The 15,907-nt window shown below is 40.4% G+C and overlaps 1 protein-coding gene across 1 annotated transcript in view; it reads right to left on the reverse strand.

Annotated features, from left to right (window-relative positions):
- LOC119875920 (zinc finger protein 160-like) overlaps positions 1 to 15,907 on the reverse strand; it is a 52,954-nt gene that overhangs the window by 26,672 nt on the left and 10,375 nt on the right. The window contains exons 3-5 of the mRNA XM_038525537.1: positions 14,735 to 14,861; positions 14,386 to 14,481; positions 5,861 to 5,973 (exon numbers count right to left, since the gene is read on the reverse strand). Of these exons, the coding sequence (XP_038381465.1) occupies positions 5,861 to 5,973; positions 14,386 to 14,481; positions 14,735 to 14,861 (336 nt within the window). The remainder of the gene's footprint in view (positions 1 to 5,860; positions 5,974 to 14,385; positions 14,482 to 14,734; positions 14,862 to 15,907) is intronic.

Here is a 15,907-nt window from a genome sequence, read left to right on the forward strand (position 1 = left end):
AAACCTATGAAAAATAGGTTCCTGATCCTACTTTGCCCAGATTTCTCCAGATCCTGCTATTCTCAATTTAAACTTTTCTTTTTAATTGCACTGATTTTTTTTTTAAACAGGTCTCTACAAATCTATTGGGAAATTAAGGAAAAAATAAAAGAAACCAAAAAATCACCTGGGCCTGGATCATCTTCTGATTTTGGGAAATTACTAGTAACTGGGATGCTCTATCTTTAGCTCTTCTGGATCAGCTCTACATTTCTGTTCAAAAATCTTGGTTTTCAGTCAAGGGTTTCCCCAGAAATGATGTTATATTACCTAAGTCTTGGAATCTTCTCCTTTCTTCCCTTCATCCCTTTTGTTCTTGGGGAGACAGTACCTACAGGCTGAAAAGCAAATTACTTAGATAGTGGCACATTATCTTTAGGCTCAGATCTTGTCACTGTTGCTGAGCATCCACCTTAAACCAAGGCCCCAAAAGATCTGTCTTTTTATTAAATGCTCTGGGTCAAGAAAACATAACATTCAGAATGTTTGAGAAGCACACTTTTCTTCTGTAGAGTAGAAATGGTATGATTGTCAAAGGGAATGTGGGACAGAGACCCAGAACAGTGTAATGCCCAATGGCAGGGGACTCCTCAGGCAGATCAATTTTAGGAAAGAGGGCATACAGACAGTTAAGATATAGACATCTCAATTTTATTTTTTTAAGTTTTATTTATTTATTTACTTATTTAGAAAGAGAGAGCACCTGTGAACAGGAAAGGGACAGAGAAAAAGAGAATCCCAAGCAGAAGCCATGCACAGCACTGAGTCCAACACAGGGATCAATCTCATGACCCTGAGATCATGCCTCGAGCTGAAATCAAGAGCTGGACCCTAAACTGACTGAGCCACCCAGGCACCTCCACATTTTTCTTTTAAATCATACATGTCCATCTACCTCTTCAAAAGTCTTTTTACATCGCAGGATGCATTCACTTGATTTTGAGATCATGCAAAGCAAATAATAAGCACCATCTTACTTAATTTCTCATTACCATCCACTCTTGATACTGTTGAGTAATAAATATTAACCTATATAGCATAGTCAGAAAAATATTCCTTAGAAATAGAACTGAAAGACATTTTCAGACAAAAGAAGAAAGAATTTTTCTTCAGAAGGCCTGTGTTACAGCAAATATGAATGTTCTTCAAGCAAAAGGAAAGGATCCTCCAACATAACCACAGGAGCAAGAAGGAGTCGAGAGAAACAAAACTGGTATGTAAGAGTTTAAGTCTAAATTAGTTCCAAATAGGGATGCCTGGGTGGCTCAGCAGTTTAGCACCTGTCTTCGGCCCAGGGCATGATCCTGGAATCCCGGGATCGAGTCCCATATCAGGCTCCCTGCATGGAGCCTGCTTCTCCCTCTGCCTGTGTCTCTGCCTCTCTCTCTCTCTCTCTCTCGAACAAATAAAAATCTTTAAAAAAAATTAAAAAAATATTTACAAAAATAATAAATTAGTACCAAATAGGAACATAATAATGATCATCCCTCAGGAGGTTTTATCTTGTATATTTTTTAAAACATCTTATTTATTTGAAAGAGAGAGCACGAGTGGGGGAGGGCAGGGGAAGAGGGAGAAGCAGACTTCCCACTGAGCAAGGAGCCAGACATGGGGCTTGATCCCAGGATCCTGCGATCATGACCTGAGCTGAAGGCAGACACTTAACCAACTGAGCTACCCAGGCACCCCTCTCAGGAGGTAACATAAAGAGTTAAAATAGTCCATGAAAGCGTATAAATTAGGAAGTGGGTAAATGAAAAACTGTTCTAAGATCTCTGTATAGATAGAGAAGTATAAAAGAACTAATTCCTGGAGTGCCTGGGTGGCTCAGTCACTTCAGCGTCTGACTCTTGATTTCAGCTCAGGTCATGATCTCAGGGTGGTGAGACTGCACCATCTCTACCCCTCCCAGCATCCCCCACCACACCCTGCCACCCCACCAATGCCAAGCACAGACAAGCACCCTCTCTCTGTCTAAAAAAAAAAAAGTACTAATTACTACAATAGTTTGACAAATAAAAACTGTAAGTTATTTTGCAATCTCTCATGTAAGGAATAAAACTAATATATTTGTTAAAACATGCATAATTCCCATTTAAAAGAGAAAAAAATATAATGCACATGGTTTCTGTAGCAACTACTCAATTCTACCACTGCAGCTTGAAAACAATCATATTAAAAAAAAATAGTGTGGCTGAGTTCCAATAAAATTTATTAACAAAAACAGGCACTGGACCAGAGTCAGTTCATGGGTTCTACTTGCCCAACTCCAAATCAGAACACAAAAGCCATATAATCATCTAAATCACGGTCAGTAACATAGGGCCTAGACCACCTGTTTTTGGAAATAAATTTTTATGAGAACACAGATTCATCTGTTGACTATTGTCTCAGTCATGTGATTTTCACACTATAATGGCAGAGTTGAGAATTTGTGTCTGGAAACATTACCCAATATGGCACTGTTTGAAAAAATAATCAGGGACGCCTGGGTGGCTCAGTGGTTGTGCATCTGCCTTTGGCTCAGGTCATGATCTCAAGATCTGGGATCCAGTCCCAAACTGGGACCCTCAAAGGGAGCCTACTTACCCTTCTGCCTATGTCTGCCTCTCTGTGTCTCTCATGAATAAATAAAAATCTTAAAAAAAAAAAAAAGAAAAAATAATCAAAGATGACTTCTGCATATATAAAGAGGCAAATTATCAGTATTCACCTAACATGTCTATATACCTCTTTAGGCAGGTAGCTGGTTACAATGTTTAAATAGAAAAATTCTAGGGGTGCATAGGTAGCTCAGTTAAGCATCTGGCTTCGACTCAGTCATGATCCCGGGGTCCTGAGATCAAGCACTGCATCAGGCTCCCTGCTTCTCCCTCTCCCTCTGCTGCTCCCCTCTGCTTGTACACTCTCTCCATCAAATAAATAAATAAATATTTTTAAATAAATAAATAGAAAAATTCTATACCATCCTAAAGCACACATAGGTCAAGATCAGTGTTAAAGAACAGGATATTTCATGGGAATAATTTAAAATAAGAGCATGTATGTTTTAATCAGACAATTATCAGCATTCTATAATTAAAATAAAATTTCTGTTGCTAGATCATTAATGTAAGTTCACAGCTTGAAAGTTTTCATACTTAAAAAAGGGGGAGGCAGATAGAGAGAAAATGAGTTATAAATACAAATTTTACAAAGCACAAAACCATAAATATGGGGAAATTATCAGCCTTTTTACTCAAATATACTAGGTTCCTACCTTCACAGATCTCTATTTTAGGTATTTTACTTCACTTAATCTTCAAAACCACCCCTGAGGGAGAGATTTTAACTTCTTTTTGCTATCAGGGAAAGAGACACAGGTCACATCAATCACACAATGGGATTTGAAAAATCAGATTCATTTCAGGGCGCCTGGGTGGTTCAGTAGTTTAAGTGTTTGCCTTTACCTCAGGTCATGATCCTGGGATAGAGCCCCTTGCCGTACTCCCCGCTCAGTGGGAAGTCTGCTTCTCCCTCTCCCTCTGCCCCTCCAGTTTGTTTTCTCTCTCAAATCAATAAATAACATCTTAAAACAAAAATCAGATTCATTTCATTCCAAAATTCACTTTCATCTCACTTCTCAGCAAGCCAAAACTATGTGTAAATAAGATCTCTGTTCATTAAGTAAACAAAGGAAATGAGTAAAAAGCTATTAGAACTCTGTTACTCAAGTAATTGCAGAGGCATTTAGGGTAACAGTAGAGGGGTGCACCTGTCTTTAAAATGCACCAAAACAGAAAAGAGAAGACTGATTCATGATGCGCCTGGAGGGTGTTAGCTTCTGACTCTTGATTTTGGCTCTGGTCATGATCTAAGGTTTGTGAGATGGAGCCCAGCTTCTGGCTCTCTCTCTTTTTTTTTTTATTTATGATAGTCAGAGAGAGAGAGAGGCAGAGACACAGGCAGAGGGAGAAGCAGGCTCCATGCACTGAGAGCCCGACGTGGGATTCGATCCCGGGTCTCCAGGATCGCGCCCTGGGCCAAAGGCAGGCGCCAAACCGCTGCACCACCCAGGGATCCCGCTTCTGGCTCTCTATTGGGCATGGAGGCTGCTTGGGATTCTCTCTCTTCCTCTTGCTCAGCACCTCCCCAACTCTTAAAAAAAAAAAAAAAAAAAAAAAAAAAAAAAAAAAAAAAAGACTGATTCATGAACAGAGGATGGATGGAGGGTTAGGTAACAGAGCTAGTCTAGTAGGACGTTAATGGTAGGATTTAGGTGGTAGGTATATAGATGGGTACTTTAACATTCTTTCAGTATTTCTGTATGCTTGAAATTTTTCCATACAAAATGTTAGGTGGAGAGAAAGATATTGTAATAAGAATTTAGTTGGGTGGCCAAGTAGCAAGGAAATGTTTAAAGTTAATGGATCTTTTACATTATAGAAAATTATAAGGAAAAGGGAGTCAGAAAGTAATAACACATTTACAACTTCGATAAAAATAAATAGTCTACGTTAAAGATGAAAGTCAGGGGCACAAACCCATGAGTAAATGCATAGTCATAAACTGTCCCCCCCAAAAAAAATAAATAAAACGCCCCCAAAATGATACCTAAACACTTCAAACATCTCACCTTTATATAAACACATGCAAACTCTGAGTAAGAATCCACTCACAATACCACCGGTTCATACATCAAAAATGATTTATAAATGTTTATTACATGAAACCATGTAATAGAGAAAATCATAGTACCAGGTACACAATTTATCTGAATTATCAATATTAAGCACATATTATAAAAACCTCAAATTGAAATCTACCAAGATCTTGAAAAGGATTATCCCTGGGGAACGGAACTTAACAGTGACAATGGATGTTATTTCACTTATGTCAGAGTCTGAAAAAAAAAAATATCCAAGAGCAATGTGCAGGAATCTTGCAGGACAAAGGATAAAAGGCTGCATTTTAAATATAAAACTGCTATTAGGGCAGCGCCAGTGGCTCAGCGGTTTAGCGCCGCCTTCAGCCCAGGGTGTCATCCTGGAGACTCGGGATCGAGTCCCACATCAGGCTCCCTGCATGGAGCCTGCTTCTCCCTCTGCCTGTGTCTCTGCTTCTCTCTCTCTCTCTCTTTTTTTTTTTTTTTTTGTCTTTGCTTCTCTCTCTCCTCTCTGCGTATTCTCATGAATAAATAAAATCTTAAAAAAAAATAAAACTGCTATTAGATATGCTGGATCATTAACCTCGCCAAAAAACTTTGATTTCTGAAAGTTCGAAAGTAATGGGTGATGCTGGCTGCCAAAGAGGGTTTAAAAACTAGAACCGAAGGCGGGACTTGGGGCTACAGGGCAGAAGGGGGATGCAAACGCATCTTGCTTCGGTGCCAACGGCCGGGGTCCCGGCTCAGCACGCGCTGGCCCAGCCCCCGGCCTTCAGGCGCAACCCACACTCGCACCCGCGCCCCGGACGCCCCACCCCAACCTTCATGAACCCCAGACCCCTGCACGTGAATCCCCAAAGAAGCTCCTCATTTTTGATCCTGGAACAAAACCGCACCTCGCGCAGCCTTCCTTGACAGCCACCACGCTCCGGCTCGCAATCTCCGAGTCCCAGAAAGCACACGGCCCCCAAATGTGCCCTCAGCACCAGGTCGCTGTTTTCCAGAGATCTTGAACCACGAACACCGAAAGCACCTCCTGACCGAGGCCACCGGCACCCCAAGCACGGAAGAACGCCCACCCACGCCCTCCTCCCGCTGGAATCCCAGCCGCATCACCCAAGGCGAGCGCCGACCGACCCTCCTCGGCCATGGTCCATGAATACACCCAACACTGACCTGATTTTCACCACACACCATCACGACCGGCCAGCGCCTGAACTTACTTCGCTGAACTTCGTCCGCGTCCCTCCGCACCACAGGACGGTGGCCAACAAGGGTCTGAGGCATTTCTAGAGAAAAGACAACAGTATTCCTGGCTTTTCCGCTGCGTCAACATGGCTGCGCCCTGGCCGTTTCCCACGGGGGCGGCCATCTTGGATCACGGCCCTACTGAACGCCCGGGGGCCTCTTCGGCGCCCGCGAGGAGGGGCGGCTGGGAAAGTGCAAGGGGCCTTCCATCCCGGCAGAAACGCACAGGTGTGTCCAGGCTGAATCTTATATGACACGAAGACGGCGAGGGGAGGATCCCTTTCAGGGAGCCGACTGGGAAATTAAATTAGACGGCTCAGTTGGCGCTGTCCTGTTGAGGACCGGGAGGTATTTGTCCGGCACGGAACTCGTTTAGGAAAAGGCGAACCCACCCAGAGAAGCTTCCTCCACTGAGTTTCTAGCAAAAATAGGCTTGAAGCGACTTTTGGGCAAAAAATGACGACCAGAGAAGCCTTGAGGGCACAGAGATGGTGGTCACTGACTAGGAAATAAAAACGCTGGAACGCGCCAGATAGGCTTGGGGGAGCGCAATGGGGGAAAGTTAGTGCCCAGGGTGTAGGGCTGAACCTAGGCGGAGCTTTCCCTGGGCCCAGAGAGGAAGGCAGGCTTTGAGGACCAAGGGCCAGAAACAAGGTAGAATGGGGAGAACGGCTTGTGCGTATGACGGAGTAATTGCCACACTTTTCCAGGCAGTGTACCAGTTTCTGTTCCCACCATCAACATGAGATCCACTCTCCACATCCTGTTATAAAAGGAATAAGAAAAAGACCAACCTAGTATTTAAACAGCTCAATAATAAGCCATTTATCTTTTTAAATTGGAATTACCCGATTTTTTAAATGCGTCTAACATTCAAATAAAGGCAAAGTAAACATGAAACAAAAATATTTTAAACCTTAAGTCATAAAGGTTGAACAATGAATATGGCGAGGCCATGGGATACAGGCATTTTATCATGCTAAGCCTAAGTCTTATTTTACTCATACTGCCTAGGTAGGTAAGTATTATCTACCACATACAGCTTTGAATGAACTGTTACTATCCTGCTTATCACGGTTGGGAGTTAAAAATACACACTATATTTAATATTAGGTATTTGATGTGTTTTAAGGGAGGCAGGATATAAATCTAAAATGTTTTTGGAGCACAATTCTGCAATTATCCAATTTAAACAATCTATTTGAGCTAGGAATTTTAAAGAAATTCAGTAGAAAAACTTTTTGAGAACATGTACAAGGATAATTATAGCATCAATGTCGACAATTTTAGGAAACACTCTTCTGCTTGTAACATAATACTTTTGCATCTCTATATTCACATGTTTGGATAGCATCCTCTCCTAGTGACCGACCAATGTGTCCAATGGGACAATAACAAAAATTGTCCAGGACAATAACTCCTGGATTTGCTCAAGGAGTTATGGTCTATCTCTTGGAGGTCTTCTAACACATTAGAATAAAGCCCAAGCTAACCTCTTGCAGCATGAAAGACTGAATCACCCCATTCCAGTGGAAGCTTAGATGTATTAAAAAAAGCCAGCTAGCTCTTGCAGCCTCTATCCAGGCAGCCCCACCAGATAATCCAACCCTAGACCCATACTACAGAATTAGTAAATGTTTAGGAAATTAGTTTCATAATGCAATCAAAGGTAACTAATACCAGGACGCCTGGGTGGCTCAGTGGTTGAGCATCTGCCTTCTGCTCAGGGAGTGATCCCGGGGTCCTGGGATTGAGTCTTGTGTTAGGTTCTGTGTGGGGAGCCAGCTTCTCCATCTGTCTATGTCTCTGCATCTGTGTCTCTCATGAATAAATAAAATCTTTTTAAAAACCCAAAAAACAAGTCACCTACTGATATGCTTCATATTGGTATTAGTTATCTTTTTTTTTTAAGATTTTTAAAAATTTTTACTTATTCATGAGAGACACACCAGAGAAGCAGAGACATAGGCAGAGGGAGAAGCTGGCTCCCCAGAGGGAGCCTGATACAAGTCTCAATCCCAGGACCCCAGGATCACTCCCAGAGCAGAAGGCAGGTGCTCAATCACAGAGCCACCCAAGTGCCCCCAGTAGGTGATTTGTTAAATAAATCATAAATGTCCCTTCATGAACAGCATACAGACATAAAAAGAGTGGACACTGTGAACTGATGCAGCCACTATGGAAAACAGTATGAAGGTTCCTCATAAAATTAAAACTACCACCTGATCCACTAACTCTATTTGTATTTACCCAAAGAAAATGAACTCACTCTCAAAAGGACAGCTGTTTTCCCATGTTCATTGAGGCATTATTTACAATAGCCATAGCATCAAACCCTAAGTGTCCTATACAAATGAATGAAGAAAATATGGTACACAACTGAATGTTATTCAGCCATAAAAAAGAAAATCCTGCCATTTATAACTCATGAATAGACCCTGAGGGTATTACGTTAAGTGAAATAAGTCAGAGAAAGTTCAGTACTGATGACCTCACTTATATGTGAAATCTAAAAGAAAAAAAAAAACTCCTAGAGGAAAATTGGTGGGGGTATATTGTGGATGAAGGTAAAGGCAGTCAAAAGGTACAAGAGAAGTAAGTCTAAAAAAAAAAAACAAATAAGTCTAATAATAGTGATGTGTTGAACATCATTGGCCATTAGGGAAATGAAATTTAAGCTCAAGATTGTTTACTACTATATACCAAGAGAACAGTTACTGTAAAATACAGCAAAAATACCAAGTGCTGGGGAGTATGGAGAACAACTGAGTCTCTCCTATGTTGCTAGTAGAATGGCTAAAATAAAATATGCAGTTGACCCTTGAGCAACATGGTTTGAACTATATGGGTTCACGTATATGTGAATTTTTTTACAGTGTAGTACTGTGTATTTTCCTTACAACTTTTTTGTTAGACTTTATAAACTTTTTAAATCTCCAGTGTAATTAATGTAGTGTTATATTAGTTTCAGGTGTACAATATAGTGATGCAACAATTCTATATTCAGTGCTCACCACATTTAAGTGTACTTTTTTTAAAAAAAAAAGATTTTTATTTATTCATGAGACACACAGAGAGGCAGAGACACAGGCAGAGGGAGAAGCAGACTTCATGCAAGGAGCTCTTTGTGAGACTCAATCCCGGGACTCCAGGATCACAACCTGGGCCAAAGGCAGGTGCTAAACCGCTGAGCCACCCCAGGGATCCCCAAGTGTACTTTTTAAAAAATTTATTTATTTATTCATGAGAGACAGAGAGAGAGAGAAAGAGGCAGAGGCAGAGGGAGAAGCAGGCTCCATGCAGGGAGCCTGATATAGGACTCGATCCCGGGACTCTGGGATCATGCCCTGGGCCGAAAGCAGGCGCTAAACCACTGAGCCACCCAGGTGTCCCACCCAAGTGTATTTTTTTAAAAAAGATTTTGAGGGCAGCCCGGGTGGCTCAGCAGTTTAGCACCACCTTCAGTGCAGGGCCTGATCCTGGAGACCCAGGATCGAGTCGTCGGGCTCCTGCATGAAGCCTGCTTCTCCCTCTGTTTGTGTCTCTGCCTCGCTCTGTGTCTCTCATGAATAAATAAATAATATCTAAAAAATATAAAAATAATAAAGATTTTGAGAGAGAGCATGGACAAAGAGAGGGAGAGGAAGAAGCAGGCTCCCCACTGAGCAGAGAGCCCCATCCAACCCTGGACCCTGGGATTATGACTTTAGCCAAAGGCAGTCGCTTAACCAACTGAGCCACTCAAGCACCCACATTAAGCATACTCTTAATCCCTTTTTCCTCTCGTTCTCCCACCGACCTCCACTCGTAACCATCCATTTTTGTTCTCTATATTTAAGAGTTTGAGTTGTTTTTGGTCTTTATTCATTTGTTCTGTTTCTTAATTCCACATATGACATGAAACCATATGGTCTTTATCTTTCTTCCCCAGAAGTCTGATTTTCTTAATAACCTTTTCTTTTGGGAATCCCTGGGTGGCTCAGCGGTTTAGCGCCTGCCTTTGGAGTCCTGGGATCGAGTCCTACGTCGGGCTCCCGGCAGGGAGCCTGCTTCTCCCTCCTCCTGTGTCTCTGCCTCTCTTTCTCTATGTCTATCATAAATAAATAAATAAATCTTTTTAAAAAAAAAATAATTTTCTTTTCCCTTTTAGTATATAGCACATATAATGTACAAAATATGTTTTTGTCAATTGTTTGTGTTATTGATAAGGCTTCCAGTCAAGAGTAGTTACAGTATATGTATGTGGATTCTCAACTGCATGGGGGTTGGTGCCCCTAACTCTCATATTGTTAAGGTGTCAAGTGTACTGAATACCAAGTGCTGGAGAGGATACAGAACAATATTTCATATACTGCTAGTGAGAATGTAAGAGTGCAATCACACTGGAAGAAAGTTTCTTTTAAGGCTAAACACAACTTACCATAGATTCCAACAATCATACGCCTGAATATTTATTGTAGAGAAATGAAAATTTATGTTCACACAAAACCCTGTATGCAGATTTCATACCATCTTTACAAGAGCCGAAACCAGGAAATCTCTTCCAAGAGTGAAGGGGTATACAAACTGGTCATCCAGTATGTTATTACTAATAAAAATAAAACAACCATCCTCCAACTCATGTAAGTCTTCACAGCAATTTGCCAAATGACAAAAACATGAAGAGCTTACATACCTCCTACTTTTTAAAAATTTATTTATTTATGAGAGACACAGAGAAAGAGAGAGAGAGAGAGAAGCAGAGACATAGAGAGAGAGAGGCAGGCTCCATGCAGGGAGCCTGATGTGGGACTTGATCTTGAGACCCTAGGATCACGCCCTGGGCCAAAGCCAGGCGCTTAACTGCTGAGCCACCCAGGTGTCCCTATGCTTCCTATTAATAAAAAATTATAAATTTGCATATAGTCAATATTGTAATAACTTTTATGGAAAAATTATAAGATTATATAAATACAACACAAAATATATAAAATTCAATTGTAAAAATGATTTTTATAAATTCATACAATTATACAATTATACTGATAGCAAACAGGTAAGTGGTTATGAGAGGTAGGTTTGCATAAAGGATAGGAGCATAAAAAAGTATAATGAGGGAGTCTGTTGATTACAGCTTTGTATCATAGTTGTGGTATATGTAATAAAACTTAGAATTACAATATTAAAAAAAAACACATGAAAATCTAATGAAATCCAAATAAGGTTAAGGGTTTAGCTAATGGTATGTTACCAAAGTCATTTTCCTGGATTCAAAAATAAGATGTGGTTTATATAAATGTTTTTATTGGGAGACATTAGGTAAAGGATACCAAGGATCTCTGGACTATTTTGCAGTTTCTTGTAAGTTAAAATGATTCCAAATTAAACATTTTATAAAAATAAATTGGAAGGTGGTTTTATAAAATATTTGGTCATATTTATAAACTTAGTTAAGTACAAATACCTATTATTTTATAAATTTAAAACATTCAGTTTCCTTTTAAACTACCTCAATATGCTAAATTTACAATTAAGTTTAGAGCCAAGGAAAGGTAAAAAAAAATCATATAATACAGGGTAGTCCTAGAACACTCCACACAATACTCTGCATTGTATGTAATAATAAATATTAATCAGTGATGAGGAAGCAGACTACTTTTTAAAATTATGGAATTGCTGAAAAAGACACTAGATGAAGGTTTCAAGTATCTTTTGAAAATGTACATCAGGTGAATTATCTGATTTCTAATGAGGTCTGATTTGTAACATTAAAAGCACTCCCAACATTTACCACTTTCACAGGACTTAATTCCTTCATGAGTTCTCGGATATTTGACTATAGGTACTCTCCAGTTAGCATGTTCATGAAGTTTTAATTTCTGTATCATTTCCTGACAAAACAAAGCAGAATGTATCACTGACATCCTGCCATAAAAGTTTTTCTCCAGTGTGAATTCTGACACAGAGGTCTTCTTTCTGGATAAAAGCTTTCCTATGATCATCATTTTTTAAAAAATCATATTTCTATAAACAATAAGCTCACTGATGATTTAGGACGATCCCTGATAATAAAGTCTACCTTCCCACTGAAGGCCTTCCTAGTCTCCGCATTCACAGAATCTGTATCAGTACACACTTTTCAGAATATAATAAAGCTAGAAAGTTTTGCTCAATGCATTTCCATGTTGAATGTATCGGTTTTTCAAACATGTTTTCACTGACAGAAAATATGAGGTAAGGATCACTAAAGGCACTATACCACTTTCACTGTAGCCACCAGATTTACCTCCTCGACAAGTTATCTCTGCAGGGCACACATCTGACAACCGGCAGTACTATGATCACATTCCAATCTCCTGGAAGCACGGATGGTTAATGAAGCCTTGGTTGCCGCAGGTCATCACATTCACAGGGATACTGTTTTGTAGGAGTTCACTCATAAGTAATGAGCTGTGACTCTGTGTTAAAGGAACTTCCAACCTGACTCAATCTACTCATTTCTTTGGTGTGCATTTTCTTATGTTTAACAAGGTTTGACAAGTGGGAGAAGGCTTTCTCACAATCACTACATCCATATGGTCTCTCTCCTGTATGAGTTCTTTGATGGACGTTGAGTACTGACTTTGTGGTAAAGGCTTTTCCACATTCATTGCACTCATAGGGTTTCTCTCCCGTGTGAATTCTCTGATGGGTAATGAGACCATATTTGTGAGAATACGACTTTCCACACTCAGTACACACAAATGGAGTCTTTCCTGTATGACATCTCTCATGTTGTATGAGGCATATCTTCTGGCTGAAGGCTTTACCACACTCACTGCATTCATAGGGTTTCTCTCCTGTGTGAGTCCGCTGATGTATAATCAGGGTACGCTTTGTGGTGAAGCCTTTTCCACATTGACTACATAAGTAAGACTTCTCTCCTGTGTGAGTTCGCTGATGTATAATGAGGGTGCGCTTTGTGGTGAAGCCTTTTCCACATTCACTACACATGTAAGATTTTTCCCCAGTATGAGATCGCTGATGTACGATGAGATTACTCTTCACGGTAAAGCCTTTTCCACATTCACTACATACATAGGGTTTCTCTCCAGTATGAGTTCGTTGATGTACAACAAGATAGCGCTTCATTGTGAAGCCTTTTCCGCATTCAGTGCATATATAGGGTTTCTCCCCTGTATGAGTTCGCTGATGCACAATGAGATTGCTCTTTACAGTGAAGCCTTTTCCACATTCGCTGCACACATACGGTTTCTCTCCACTATGAGTTCGTTGATGGGCAATCAGATAGCGCTTCATGGTGAAGCCTTTTCCACACTCACTGCATGTGTAGGATGTCTCTGTTGTTTGGGTTTGCTGAGGCACAGTGAGACTCCTCTTCACACTAGAGCCTTTTCTGTATTCACTGGTTATAAAGACTTTGTCTTGCGTAGGAGTTTTCTGATGTTTAGTGAACATGATATTTCTGGAGAAGGATCTACCACATGGATCACACCCATGGGGTTTTTCTCCTCTATGACTGCTCTGATGGTAAATGAGCTGAGACTTCCTAATGCAGGTTTTCTCACCTTCCATGCATGTATGGGGTTTCTCCATTTTATGCATCTTCTGATGCTTAAGGACTTGGAATTTAGTGCTGATATGTTTTGCATTTTCAAGGAATTGCATTCCAGAATACAAATGTTCGTGATTACCATGTAGAAAAGATTTCTCATCTCCATTAAACTCAGTGGCCTTCTTTATTTCATATTTTCTCTTCTGGTTAACTAAACTCAAACTTGATTTCAAAGCTTTTCTGCTTAAGTCAAACACATGATTTTGTGTTATGGCAAAATTTATTTTGCTCAGATGAACAGTATTTCTAAATGTACACTGTTCCCCATATCGTTGTGTGCTCTTAAGAAATCTGTGGTTTTGAGAGTCCTCTTGGAAATGACTATCAAGCTTCCCAAATCCTAGGAAAAGAGGAGAATAACAAATTCTCTCAAGAAGATGGCATGGAATAAGTGTTTAAGGTTTTAGTTATTTATTCATGAGAGACAGAGAGAGACAGAGAGAGAGAGGCAGTAACATAGGGAGAGGGAGAAGCAGGGAGCCTGATGCAGACTTGATCCTAGGACCTCGGGATCATGACCCGAGTCAAAGGCAGATGCTCAACCACTGAGCTACCCAAGCGCCCTTGGAATAAAAGTGTTTTAAAGATGATGTGGAAGTGGCTCTTTACTATTGACTATGATTCCAGTTTAAAAGAAAATGATAAAGATGTAAGATGAAGTAAGTATCAGACTCAAGAAGAGATAGGAGCATATTCAAAGTTAAATACAAAGAAAGTTCTCATCTGGGGAAAGGAATATGTGGAGGAGCTATTAAGGTATCCTGACACATTCTCTTAATGACTAGAATATGACACTTTCTCTTAATGACTAGAATATAACTTTTTTAGTCACTCCCCTTGCTGGTTCTCACTCACTCACCTGTATGGGTTCTACTCTGGATTTCATCCTCTGTTATCCATGGCTCATCTCTGTGTTCCAACTTGGACAATGCATCTGGTTTGGTAGCCTGACACCCTATTCATAAGAAACAACAAAAGACTTGGGTATAATAGGTTAAGATGAGAAAATATTACATTTTAGAGACAAAATAATTTCTCACATGCAAAGTAAAGGTTCTCTTTCAGCATAGAAAAGATTATCCCCTTTTGTTTAGGGCCAAGATAGGAGACTCTTCTGAAGACCACAATGACTGCAAAGCTTTCATCAAGTGATAGAGGAAAAGCCAGTGACTAGGCACCTCTAAGTGACACAGGGAAGCTGCCCTCACCCACTGACACCAGGTTCCTATAGTTCTCCAACATCACGTCCCGGTACAGGTTCTTCTGGGCGGGGCCCAGGAGCTGCCACTCTTCCCAGGTGAAGTCCACAGCCACATCCTCCAGTGTCAGCGATTCCTGTAATAATATGGTCCTGTTTAATAAGATGTGAATCACTTTCATTAACAGGGAAGAAGCATGAGGGAGGTTGTTCTAACCATTATATAGCCTCATCTATATACTTTTCTTAAACACATTTTAGTAGAAGCAGGGTGCCTGGGTGGCTCAGTCAGCTGAGGGGTCGGCTCTTGATTTTGGCTCAGGTAATGATCTCAGGGTCCTGAGATGGAGTTCTGTGCTCAGCTGGGAGTCTGCTTGAGGAATCTCTCTCACTCTGCTCCCGTACCCCCCATGCTCTCTCTAAAATAAATAAATAATCTTTTTTTTTTTTTTTTTTTACCCAGCATTTTTGTAGAAGCAAAATCTTTCTTGGCAAATATTTTAGCACCATTTCCAAATACTAAAAATAGGCAAAAAACATCAGGACAAACAAAATATTTCTGCTTTTCACATCAAAACTTCATAGCCAGTGTAAGAATCAACCATGACCAGCCTCCACATTCAGAATTCATGAGATAGTGTTTTCAGTAAGTGTAAAAGAATAAGAGAAACCATACAAGGTATACCTAACACAAAAAAAGACCGTTAAATTTGGTTAGGAAAACTTGGGAGGAAAAAAAAAAACTTCTAATTGTCAAACATATATATCTATACATATACTGGTGGACAGGAAAACAGCAGATTAAAATACACTGTAGTGAACTGGAATATAACTGAAGGAATTCTAAAAAATGCAGCATTGGGCCAGCCCTGGTGGCTCAGCAGCTTAGCGCCACCTTCAGCCCAGGGCCTGATCCTGGAGACCCGAGATTGAGTCCCACATCAGACTCGCTGCATAGAACCTGCTTCTCCCTCTGCCTGTGTCTCTGCCTCTCTCTCTCTCTCTCTCTCAGGACTAAATTAAAAAAAAAAATGCAGCATAGAAGGAAAACCTAAAGAAGAGGTTAATAAACATATAGTGTTAAAAAGATCTAATGTATACCTGCTTATAGTTTCTCAAAAAGATAAAGAGAGTAATGGAGAAACAGTATCTAAAGACCCCAAAGCTGAAAAACTCACAACTA

The sequence above is a fragment of the Canis lupus genome, chromosome 1 (genome assembly GCF_011100685.1).
Source record: "Canis lupus familiaris isolate Mischka breed German Shepherd chromosome 1, alternate assembly UU_Cfam_GSD_1.0, whole genome shotgun sequence".
In the NCBI taxonomy this organism is placed as follows: domain Eukaryota; kingdom Metazoa; phylum Chordata; class Mammalia; order Carnivora; family Canidae; genus Canis; species Canis lupus.